The sequence below is a fragment of the Bemisia tabaci genome, chromosome 9 (assembly GCF_918797505.1).
Source record: "Bemisia tabaci chromosome 9, PGI_BMITA_v3".
NCBI lineage: Eukaryota > Metazoa > Arthropoda > Insecta > Hemiptera > Aleyrodidae > Bemisia > Bemisia tabaci.
Genome location: NC_092801.1, coordinates 3,302,873 through 3,315,275, shown reverse-complemented (window position 1 = coordinate 3,315,275; position 12,403 = coordinate 3,302,873). Strand labels below are relative to the sequence as shown.

Below are 12,403 nucleotides of genomic sequence, written 5' to 3'. Positions count from 1 at the left end.
ATTTTTTAAAGGAAAAAATATCACTCCTGAGTAATGAAGGAGGCAACAAGCCTTAATTATTCTTCAAAACTGGGAGCAGTCATCAAAGTTGCCCAATTTAAGAGGCAATGAAACTAGACGCTCAGTAAGGCGAGCATTGAATGAAAACGAACGGCACAATACTCATTCTAAAAATCGATTTTTTATTCGGAGCCATTTTCTTGAAACTGATTTTTTGGCCTTGATTTTTCTGCAAATAATCGATTTTTTTTAACACAATCGACAATTTCGATTTGATCGATTAAGGAAAAATCAACAATAATACTAAAAGCAATCCTTTTGGCGGAAGCTGGTGGTTACGATGGAAAAAAGAGGCACTACGAGTAAAAATGTACTAACGGCAACCAGTAGTGGCGTGGCGTACTTTGCGATATATCCATTGATCTGCCATTTTAACCTATGGAGAAAGCTCGACAAACAGGGTGTTCGCAAAGATAACTTCAAAAATCAATTCTTTACCATAGCTTCAAATGGGGAAAAATCGAAAATCGATCCTTCGCTCAGGACGATAGAGGCTCCCGCTCCCTCTCGACTAGGATGAATGAATGTAAAATCTAAATTGCTGTATTTCCGGGGACAAGTCATAAATTTAAATGGACTTTTTTATCTACAACTTTATTAGAGATACAAAATTGACACACATTCGCACAGAAACATGTGGAAATACAGAAACGACGGGAAAATAATAGGTTTTCACCAGAGATCTAGCGAATAATGAACATATTCATATCATTCTTTTCGCATTAGAAACAAAATATCAGTTACAAAGCTACGTCTTAAACGACCCAGAAAATTGCGTCATTTTTTCGAGAGACAGAGTCTAAAAATTTGCAGAAAAAAGATCCAGAAAATTTTGACAATTTTGACGAAACTGACCCTCACTTTATCTATAAGATTTAGGCCCTTTGGGCCCAAATCTTATAGATGAAGTAAAGTCTATGTAGCCCATTTTTAGGCCCTTCGGGAATTGGATCGCATTTAGCAAAAAGGAACCAGCGCGATTAAGGTGTTTTCGAAGCCGAGCAACTTTTCTTTTTCTTTCAAAAACACTTAATACATATTCAGTATTAAAACTTACGCAATTAATTTCCTCTAAAATAAGCAATATTTTGGTGAGAAGCCAACACTATTTGATTTTCTGGGAGATTTCTTAGATAAATATGAAGCAGCAACATTTCTAAAACACTGTAAGCGCGCTGGTTCCTTTTCGCTACATGCAATCCAATTCAACCCCTTTGGCTGGGCAGTAAATAGGATTGGAAGCTTCTGGTGATTTCTAAGGGAGTTCTCTCAAATGAGTCAGTCGCGCTGGTCACAGAATCGTGTTTTCACGCTTGATTTTTGCAGATAGCTGAAAATAATAATATCTGCCCAAACAGCAACTTTCTACGTTTAAGATTAACCGAGATATCGCCGATTGGAAAGCCGAGTTTCTGGCGCCATCCACCTCGGTAGTGACACCCTTGGTTTCTTCTACTTGCTTTCATCCAAGTTTCATGTTGAGTATGACCAGTGCAAATTTGTGTCTCCCTGACTGATGAAAGCAAGACGGGGGAAACCAAGGGTGTCACTACCGCGGTGGATGACGTCAAAAACCCGGATTTTCGAGGGCCGACACCTCGGTTAATATTGAAGGTAGAAAGTTGCTGTTTTGACAGATCGTAATATTTTTAGCTAATCTGCAAGAATGAAGCATAAAGACACAATGATGTGACCACTGCAACTGACCAATGGGGCTATTTAAATCAAAAGGAATTATGGTAGCTCTCAAACAAGCCCTGAAATTCACAAGAATATATGCATGGTAGGGCTCATTTAAAAATCCATAATTCATCAAAGGAGATAAGGCAACTTCTAGAGGTTCAAACGCCATTCTTCCTTCGCGCGGGACCACATTTGGACTAATTTTTGCAATTCGGAGCTAAAATTCCGGGCTCAGTTTAGAAACAACTACTTATGAACCATTGGTTCCTCTATGCACATCGGTGTTATCATAGATGAGCCAAACGCTGTAATTCCTGATTACAAAATGCATTCCAAATATTAGATATTGCCTTATCAATTACGATAGAGAAATCTCATCCGAATTCCAAAAATAGTTTAACAAAAATAATATGAATTTCGGATTTTCTGTTATATTCCGGAGTTTCAGAGGTAGGATTAATTATAAAGTTGATAAAATAACGGGAGATTTCACAGCGCTCATAAAGATGTAGGTGTTCGAAAAATCAATTGGAAATATCTGCAATATATTCTCTTCGAAAATATGATGAAGAGAAAATAACGTCGGAAAGAGGCAAAAATAGGAACAAGCTTTCATACTCAATAGGTCTTGGGCCTCTAGCCAAGACAGGAATTAGAGCAATGAGCGACGTGTTTCCTCTATAAAATTTACGATGAACTCGGAGTCGCACGACAGCCGGGGAGTGTGGAGAAGAACTCCATAACAAATGTAGGTGCTTACGATAAACAATGCTAGAATGGCAAAAATACGAAGGACGTCATCTGTATGGTCTCAACTTATAGTTTGATCATCAAAATTATGGTTTTTTATCCAGAAAGCGATCGAATATTTACCACTGGAGAGCCTTTTTCAGAAAACTAAGCAGAGCGATGCCGGCAACTAAAAGATCCACGATCGGTTTGTGTCGTATGCGTCCATTTAAAGGACTTTTCCTGGACAAGACGGAAGAGCATTGAGTGAAAATGTATGGTTTATAGCAGTCAGGAACAAGAGACCCTCCAATAGTATCTTGGCCATGTTGGAAAATTTTATATTCGGGTCCTACTTACACGGTTGATGTTCAAGAACGTGTTGGCAGTTCCGTTTTGCAAACAAGCAGAAAATGGCGGAAGTTTGGGAAACTTGTTTGGCTCATGACGTCACCCGAAGCTCATCATCCCCCATATAGGCAGGTCAAAAGCCGATATTTGAGGGATGACTGTTGCTTCCTTATCATTGTTCATGTGGTATTGTTCAATCCCCGAAAGTAAAAGCTTCCTCTTGTCGCCAAGAAGTCAGTGAAGGGTCTCTTGTCTCTGACCGCAGTATGCTCCGTCGAATGCGTCTTTTGCCGAAAAGGGGATGAGCAGGGATTGCAAGTCTAGGGTTCTACCCCAGTATGCATTCGCATATGTCTCTTTAAAGTCACATTCTTGGAGAAGAAAGCCGAACGATGACTTCAACTGAACGGTCTCTCATCTGTGTGCGTGCGAACATGTTCCGTTAAAGACTGTTTGTGAGCGAAGCATGCCGTGCAAAGACTGCAACTGAATGCTTACTCACGAGTATGCGTACGAATATGTGCCAATAAAGACTGCTTGTTAGCAAAGCATGTCGTACAATGACTGCAACTGAATGGTTTCTCGCCGGTGTGCATTCGCAAGTGTACAATTAAATTTGTTTTACTACGGAACGAGGAGGAGCAATGACTGCAACTATATGGTTTCTCTCCAGTATGCGTCCGGATGTGAATTAGCAAATTACTTTTCTGAGAAAAGCATGCCGTGCATTGACTGCAACTGAATGGTTTCTCACCAGTATGCGTGTGAAGATGTACCGATAAAGAATATTTGTGAGCAAAAGATGCGGAGCAATGACTGCAACTGAATGGTTTTTCACCAGTATGAATGCGAGCATGTGCCCTTAAATATTTTTTGTGAGCAAAGCATTTCCCGCAATGACTGCAACTGAATGGTTTCTCACCTTTATGCGTGCGAATATGTGCCGTTAAAGAATGTTTGCTAGTAAAGCATGCCGTACAATGACTGCAACTGAATGGTTTCTCACCATTATGCGTGCGAATATGTGCCGTTAAAGAATGTTTGCTAGTAAAGCATGCCGTACAATGACTGCAACTGAATGGTTTCTCGCCAGTGTGCGTTCGCAAGTGTACCTTCAAATGCTCTTTCCTACGGAACGAGGAGGGGCAATGACTGCAACTGAATGGTTTCTCACCATTATGCGTGCGAATATGTGCCGTTAAAGAATGTTTGTGAGTAAAGCATGCCGTACAATGACTGCAACTGAATGGTTTCTCACCATTATGCGTGCGAATATGTACCGTTAAAGAATATTTGCGAGTAAAGCATGCCGTACAATGACTGCAACTGAACGGTTTCTCGCCAGTGTGCGTTCGCATGTGTACCTTCAAATCCTCTTTCCTAAGGAACGAGGAGGGGCAATGACTGCAACTGAATGGTTTCTCACCATTATGCGTGCGAATATGTGCCGTTAAAGCATGTTTGTGAGTAAAGCATGCCGTACAATGACTGCAACTGAATGGTTTCTCACCATTATGCGTGCGAATATGTGCCGTTAAAGAATATTTGCGAGTAAAGCATGCCGTACAATGACTGCAACTGAACGGTTTCTCGCCAGTGTGCGTTCGCATGTGTACCTTCAAATCCTCTTTCCTACGGAACGAGGAGGGGCAATGACTGCAACTGAATGGTTTCTCACCATTATGCGTGCGAATATGTGCCGTTAACGAATGTTTGTGGGCATAGCATGCTGTGCAATGACTGCAACTATATGGTTTCTCACCAGTATGCGTGCGAATGTGTGCCGTCAAAGACTGTTTTTGAGCGAAGAATGCCGTGCAATGCCTGCAACTGAATGGTTTCTCACCAGTATGCGTTCGCATGTGTCTCGCCAAATTGCCTTTTGTACTGAATTGGGAGGAGCAATGACTGCACCTGAATGGTTCCTCGCCAGTGTGCGTTTGCATGTGTGTAGTTAAAGCGCTTTTAGAAGAAAAAAGGCTCGAACACTCGCCGCATGTGAATGATATCTCACCAGCTTGCGTTCTAATATGTTCGACTGACTTTGATTCCGATTCGATTGTTTGGGAAGGGGGTTCCCTCTTAATTTCGATATTCGTGAGAGATAGGTCAAGCCCATTTTCATTACATTGGTCGGGAAGTGGAGAGCTCATGATCTCCCTCTTCACTCGCGCTGTTATGGGGACAAAATCACGAATATCATTCTCCAAATCGTGTTCTGCTCCTCCTCGTCCCAACCTGAGTTCTGACTCATCCGTTTGAGGAGTGGGTTCACTCTTAATGTCAATACTTGTGTGTAGCTGGTTAGTCCAACTTGCATCAACTTTTTCATCCTCGCATTCGATTTTGGGGGGAAGAGCGGAGGGAGAATCGAAGATGGATGAGACCGAGGTCGCTTGGTTCTCTTCTACTAATGCAATGCGGGTATTGTTGGAATCTTCAAGGCGACTTTCTACGGATTGGGAAGATGGGTTGCCAGACATACTGCTAGACTCCGTGCTGGTGCACGCTTCAGGTACAGCCTGCATTGAAGGGCTCGTGCAATCAATCCTCGACAAGTCTCCCTGGGGATCCTCTTTTACAGTTTGGTGGAATCACTGGATTGTAGTCTTCAGAAGTGCTGAGTGCTGAGTGCTCTTTCCGTTAGATTTTTGGCGTCGGCATTCTCCATTCAAAATCCTGAACAAAATAAATATAAAGTTTGTAAGCAACGCTTTGGACAACCGATTACGATAGGAGGTATTCGATAGAGGGATTGAAAGACGGAGAGATATTTTTTGCGATAAATCGATTGATCTGCCATTTAAACCTATGGACGAGGATCTATGTACACTGTACAGGGTGTTCGCAACGAAAACCTTAATCATAGATTCTTTAACATAGCTTCAGATGGGAAAATTTCGATAATCGATAATTCACGCCACGCCACTGGATACGAATACCCGCGGGATCGAAGTATGCGATGTTTCGAATCACATAGGTAGTTGAGACAGGAAACATCATAATCCGAGAAGACAAGAACCCCGAAATTCAGCGGCGTGGCGTCCTTTGCGATATTTATAATTTCATCTTTAATGCCACCGATCCACGATTTTGCTGGATGTCCCTTACGTCTTCTTTTCGGAGGGACCCAATCTAGACCCTTCTTAGGAAATCTGTCATCCGCCTTTCGTTGAGCATGGCCACACCGGACAAGCTGTTCGGTTATAATATCATGCCCGATGTTCTGCTCGGCGCTCATGATCTGCATAGAGTACATAGAGTCGTAATGTGAATGGGAGAGTTGGCGCCATGTTCTGCTCGACGAGTTCCGAGCCCGGTGTAAGCCGAGTTCGGGTCACTTTTTCGATACATATTCGATCCAAAATGACGGTATGGAATACGTGGTGATTCCTATCTTCTTTGTTTACATCGGATGCCCGGGTACCCGTGTATCGCAAACAATCGATTATGTATCGAAAAAGTGGCCCGGCGTCACACAGGAGTCTCGGAATTCGGGACCTGGAAAATGCTTAAAGTGGCGCCAGCTCACCCATTTACATTACGACTTTATGTACTCTATGATGATCTCACGCACTCTTTCGATTCTTGCGTGATCCCTCCTCGAGATGAATAGTCAGGGGGCATACGTAATCCCGTGTGCAGATTCGAGAAGGCATATTGTGTGATACATCAATCTCTTCGTTTTGATGTCTAGAAAAAGAAAATCGATGATGGCCATCTCAAATTTCATACAAACCCCCCCAAATTCAAGATGGCGGCCAAAATGGCGGTTTTGGGGTAAAAAAATTTAAAGTTTGCAAGTACGTCGTGTCGGGTGTCGTTCATTATGTATTTTTGATCGTAGAATCCGAATTTTCAGTCAAAAGTTAGCCCAAAGGTCATTTTTAGGCCAAAATCCAAGATGGCGTCCAAAAATACCTCTTACGGGTACTAATTTGCCTACTCGGGTCTACATGCATTGTGAGGTATCAATTATTAGGTTTTTTTTTTTTTTTTTTTTTTTCTGTCGTTTTATGGCTTTGTGTCTAAGCACCTGCAGCCAACTTTAGACTAGTGTGATAGTGTAGAGAGAAGGTTACAGGTGACTAGTTACCGACTTTAGAGGTGTAAAAAAGAAAAAACTAAAAACATGGAAAAAGGTGAGGGATTGATAAAAAAGAGGAGTTGAGTAGAGAGAGGGTGAGAACCCTTCACCATTTTCACGCTCTGATACCCGGCAGAGCGACTTCCTATGACCAGAGACTGGGTAATGGAAAACAAACAAAGTGAACATACGGTAGGGATTGAATGTGTTAGAGAGAATGATTTGTTTGGACAAAAGGTAGATTGAATAAAACAGAGGGTAAGACGGTTGGTGGGAGTGAAAAAAAAATATAGGGAAATTATTAGTGTAAGAATGAAGATTTGGTAGATTAGAGGTGGATATCATTTTTATCTAGAAAAAGGGCTATGGATTTAAGGGTATTGAGGTCGCCGACCGAAAGAAGATATAGGGTTGAATAGGGTGGGAAGATTTCAAATTTATTTATAAGTTCAGAAAAAAGGGTATTTCTATTTTTAAGTTTATCACATTGGAAAAGGATATGTTCTAGGTTTCCAATGGAACCACATTCACACAAATTAGAGGTTGTTAAGTTAATTCTAAACAAGTGAGTGGGGTACAGGCCATGACCAATTCTAAGTCTAATTAGATTCGTGATAAGGGAGCGTTTCCAGTCAAGTCTATAAAACCAAGGTTTACGAGAGAGAGTAGGGAGAAGAGATTTTAGTCTTTGGCCTTTCCACGTACAAGCTATCCAATCAGAGTTCCAATCGTTAAAGTTTTGTTGGGAGATAAGGGGGAACAATTGTTTAAAAAAGATTTTATTATCAATTGGCTGAGCTAAATGAATAGATTTAGTCAATTGATCAACTCTTTCGTTACCTAATATTCCTGAGTGACTAGGGATCCAGATCAGCCAAATATTCCTTTCTCGGTATCTAAACAAGATTTCTTTAGTTTCTTCAATGAGGGGGTGGAGGTCCGGTTGTTGATTAATCAGGTTAACTAATACGCTATGAGAGTCTGTACAAATTGCAACATTGGAAAGATTAAGGCTAATACTGTGTTCAACAGCTTGGAGAATAGCCCACGTTTCGGCTTCAAATATAGAATTATATTCCGATAGAGAATAGACTTTATAGAATTCATTAGAGAGAAAGGCTGACGTGGTGTATTCAGCCGTCTTGGCGCCATCAGTATAATACTGGGTAAAGTTCCTAAATTTTAATCTCATTAATTCGTTAAAGTTCATTTGGATTGAAATGTGATCAGATAGTTTTTTTTTAGGAATGTCTAAGAAGATGGTATTAGGTTGGAAAAATTGGAAAACAGGATCTCTCATAAGCGAGCACGGCAAATCGCTTTTTAAGATTTTGGGAAGTAAAGGATTTCTCAGAATCCATCTGTTAAGAAAAAGTGGGTGTTGTTTATTAACCCAATAGTTACTATTCATAATTGATCTCTCAAGCATCTTTATATTCCTTATAATGGGGCTGTGCTTCATGCTCATTGCTCTGATTAGAAGTTTATCTGTTAGGAAGTTAAATCTATTAAGGATAGGGGGAATAGCTGACTCAGCGTTTAGATTATTGGTAGGGGTTGATCTAAGAACACTTAAAGTTTTACGTAGGCAAGAATTTTGGAGTATATTAGTTCTTTCAATAAGATTAAAATTTCTACAGTATATTGGGAGGCCGAAATCAAGAATCGGGCGAATCATACTCATGAAAAGTTTTCGAGAAACGTCCTGGTTAATACCCCAAGAACAACCATGTAGATATGACAAGATGTTTAATTTACAAGAAATTTTAAGTTTAATAGAATTAATATGTGGAAGCCAATTCATTTTTCTAGTATATAGGAGGCCTAAATATGTGGCCGAGGGAAGTACAGGGATTAAGAAATCATCAAGATTAAAAGAAAGGTTATCAGGGAGTCTCCTAGTAGAAAAAATAATAGCCTGGATTTTAGGGAGAGAAAGGTCAAGTCCTAGAGCTGAGAGTGCATTGTTAATACACTTAAGGTCTGAATTAAGTAACTCCATCGCTACATCTAATTTCTTATGGATGTTATAAATAGATATGTCATCAGCAAATTCAGAAATGTATGATGTAGAGAGGGATCTAAATAAATCAGAGGTGTAAATAAGGTAAAGTAACGGACTAAGGATACCACCTTGGGTCAGGCCTTTAGGTTGGAGGCGAGGATTCGTAGTTTTATTGAAATATGAGACTATAATGGAGTTATTTGAAATAAGATTAAAAATAATACGAGCTAGATCAGGGTTAATGCCAATTGAAATGAGTTTCTTATAAAGGATATTATAGTTAACGTTATTGTAGGCATTTTTAATATCCAAAAAAAGAGTTGCCATATAAGCTTTTTCACCGATCGCCTTATAGGCATGGCTGGAAATTTGAAAATGGTTATGATATACATTTTTTCCCTTTCTAAATCCGAATTGGAAAGGAGAGAGTTTATGATTTTTTTCTAGAAAGAATTCTAACCGATTGAGAATTATTCTTTCAAAAAGTTTCCTATAAGCAGAGATAATTCCAATCGGTCTATAGGAGGAGGCTAATTGAGGATCTTTGTCTTTCTTTAAACTAGTGAAGATTTTAACGTTTTTCCAGTCATCGGGTATCTTTTTGGTAATTAGGATATTGTTAAAAATGTCAAGGAGGATATTTTGGGCTTTGGTGGGGGCTTCTGAAATGAATTCAACCAAGGTGTCATCTAAACCAGGATTTTTCTTTTTAAGTTTCTTAATTGCCAAAAAGAATTCTTCTTTCGAAATTTTTTCAAATGAGTTAGAGAAGGATGAAGAGTTGTTCCATTGTTTAGAGAACTGAGAATCAGGGGTAAGGGTTAGATGAAGATCATCAATCCAATCAAAATTAATGTCTTGATACGGGGTTAGTGATCTGTTAAGAATCCTAACTTTTTCAAAAATTTCTTTAGCAGGAGTAAAATGATTAAGTTTGTCAGTGAATTCTCTCCAATTTTTCTTTTTTGTACTTTTAACCAGGAGTTTAAATTCAGCGTTGGTCTTCTTATATTCTAAAAAAGTAGAAAAGGAACAATTTCTCTGGTAATCTCTTAGGAGAAAGTCACGTTTATTTTTTAACATTTGACATTCCTCATTCCACCAGGGAATTCTTTTATATTTCTTGGGTTTAGAAGGAATAGTGGTTGTCGAAGAAGAGGGAGGGAGTTGGACAAACTGGGAATGAGGAGTTTTCAGTAATCTCTCATCTCTAACGCTGTTGGCGTAGGCTTCTTTCACTATATTGATATAGCTATCATAACTGTAGTAGGAACAGGTGAGAAGTTGATTAAGGTGTGATTTAAACAAACTCCAGTTTTCCAATTTTGGTAACTTTTCTAGTTTAGGAAGAGCAAATGAGGAGGTGGAAGGTATCGAGGTGATATCTGAAGAGATTGTTTTATTTAAGAAGTAGGAGCATGGTAGGTGATCACTACCACCTGTTTGAAGAGCTTTCCAGTAAGTGTTCCTACAGAGTGGTTCAGAAATAAAGGCCAAATCATTGAATCTAAGGCTACGGCCCGGAGCAGTTTTTCTTGTTGGTTGGGGATTAAGTGAGTTGATATTGAAAAGATCTAATTGATGGGAAAGGTTAACAAGAACTTCGCCTCTAGGGTCACTAGAAGGGTAGCCCCACAGGGGGTGTTCTGCATTACAATCACCAGCCCAGAAAAGAGGTTTGCCAACCAGGTTATTGGATTCAAAGAAGGTCAAAAGGTTGTTCAGTAGAAGTTTACTTGTGGGATTGATGTACATATTCAAAAAGAAGAATTCAGATGAATTATCAAATATAAGTTTGAAGGATTGTGTTTCTATTCTTGAGTTTAATAGTGATGTAGTGTCTAAGGAAAGACGTTGAAATTTATATTTGATTTTAATTAGTGATAAGAGGCCACCGTAACCATCGTCGCGATCGTCTCTTATAATGTTGTAACCTGGAAATTTGACTCGAGAAGAGTTATTTAACCAGGTTTCAGATAACAAAACTATGTCTGGTTTCAAGTCAGAAAGAAGAATTTTGAGGTCAGTTTCATTAGAGAGTAAAGATCTCATATTCCAGTTCAGGATATGAAAGTTTGAGGGAAGAGTAGATAAAGTTGGAGGTGACATAAGGAGAGAGTGTTAGAGGGGAAAGAGGGGAAGTAGGGGGGTTAAAAAGAAAGGGAAAAAAAGAAAAAGGGATTAAAAACAGAACTGGGTTTTAGGGGGAAGATCAGGGAGATAGAGTAGTCTCACTACCAATATCCATCAGGACTAGTGAGGAGACAGGTTCAGAAGAATGGGTAAGAGTGGGAGAAGGTGTATTGATAGTGGATTGTGAAGGATTTGTCTTTTTAGTTTGGAGATTGGTTGGGGTTATTGATTTTGTAGAAGAAGAAGGTTTGTATTGTTGTTGGGGTGCTTGTTTTTGTCCAGTATTAGGAGGTTGTACCGGGGATCTAGCGGAAGGGGTTTGTTTCGTAGGTATGGTAGATGAATTAGAATATGAAGAGTTTTTGTTACTAGGGGGAGGAGCCAATTTAAGTTGCTGTTGTCCTAAGTGTGATTGAGAGACAATAGTTTGGTTTCCTTTATTCGGAACGGGCCAGAAACCTTTATTCTGATCACTGATTGGTTTATGGATCTGAGTAGAAGAAGATTGGATTTGATAGTTTTTAAGCCATCTATCGGAAGGCATTACTGGATCGTTAACCTCTGAAATCTTAACTTTCTTTCTTATAGGAGAGGGGGAAAGAACGACTTCTGAATAGGGTCTTCTAAGGTCGTCGATAGAATATTGAAAGTTATCAGGACTTGTTTGTTCTTGGTCATTGTTTGAGGTTAGAACTAGATATTTATTATTCAGAACCGGGAAGTTCTTGGGATCGATATCATCAATAGAAATGGTCTCTCCTGCCTTAATTTTATTCTGGATTGCTAGAAGTCTGTCATTCAGGGTCAGTTTGATATTTTCGGTTTTCAGCATCTCAAGTTTTTTGGTTGCTTCATGAAAGCTAAGGTTTTCAAAGGCCATAATTTTTTTAATAGATTTCTGTTCAAGTAATGAAGGACAGGAAGGGTCAAAGGTTTTGTGGGGACCTTTGCAATGAAGACATTTGGTTGTATTAGGGCAAATATCATGCGCAGCATGTTGGTCTGAGCAGTTTGGGCATCGATTAAGACCTTTACAAGTTAAGATACCCTTAAATTCAGCACGATGGCCATAGTTTAAACAGTTAGAACAGGTTGTAACGTTATAGATGTAGGGGGTAGCTTTGCAACGAGAATAGAAGATATAAAAGAAGTCAGGACGGGTAGTACCTTCCCAAAGAAGTTCAAGTTTAGGGGTAGGAGTTAAAACACCTTTCTCATTTCTTCGGAAGATACGTCGAACTGAGATAACATTAGCATATTTATCTTTTAGATAGTTGCCTATAGATTCAATGCCTAGGTCTGTATGTACGTCATTGATTACTAATCTACGAGTAATATAATTGAGGGGAATGAAA

The 12,403-nt window shown here is 39.5% G+C and overlaps 1 protein-coding gene across 1 annotated transcript; it reads right to left on the bottom strand.

Moving 5' to 3' along the window:
* Positions 1–255: 255 nt before the first annotated feature.
* On the bottom strand, positions 256–6,620 carry LOC109040232 (uncharacterized). The gene has a single exon (XM_019056065.2). The coding sequence runs from the start codon at positions 5,349–5,351 to the stop codon at positions 3,318–3,320; it is 2,034 nt and encodes a 677-aa protein (XP_018911610.2). The 5' UTR covers positions 5,352–6,620; the 3' UTR covers positions 256–3,317.
* Positions 6,621–12,403: the final 5,783 nt, after the last annotated feature.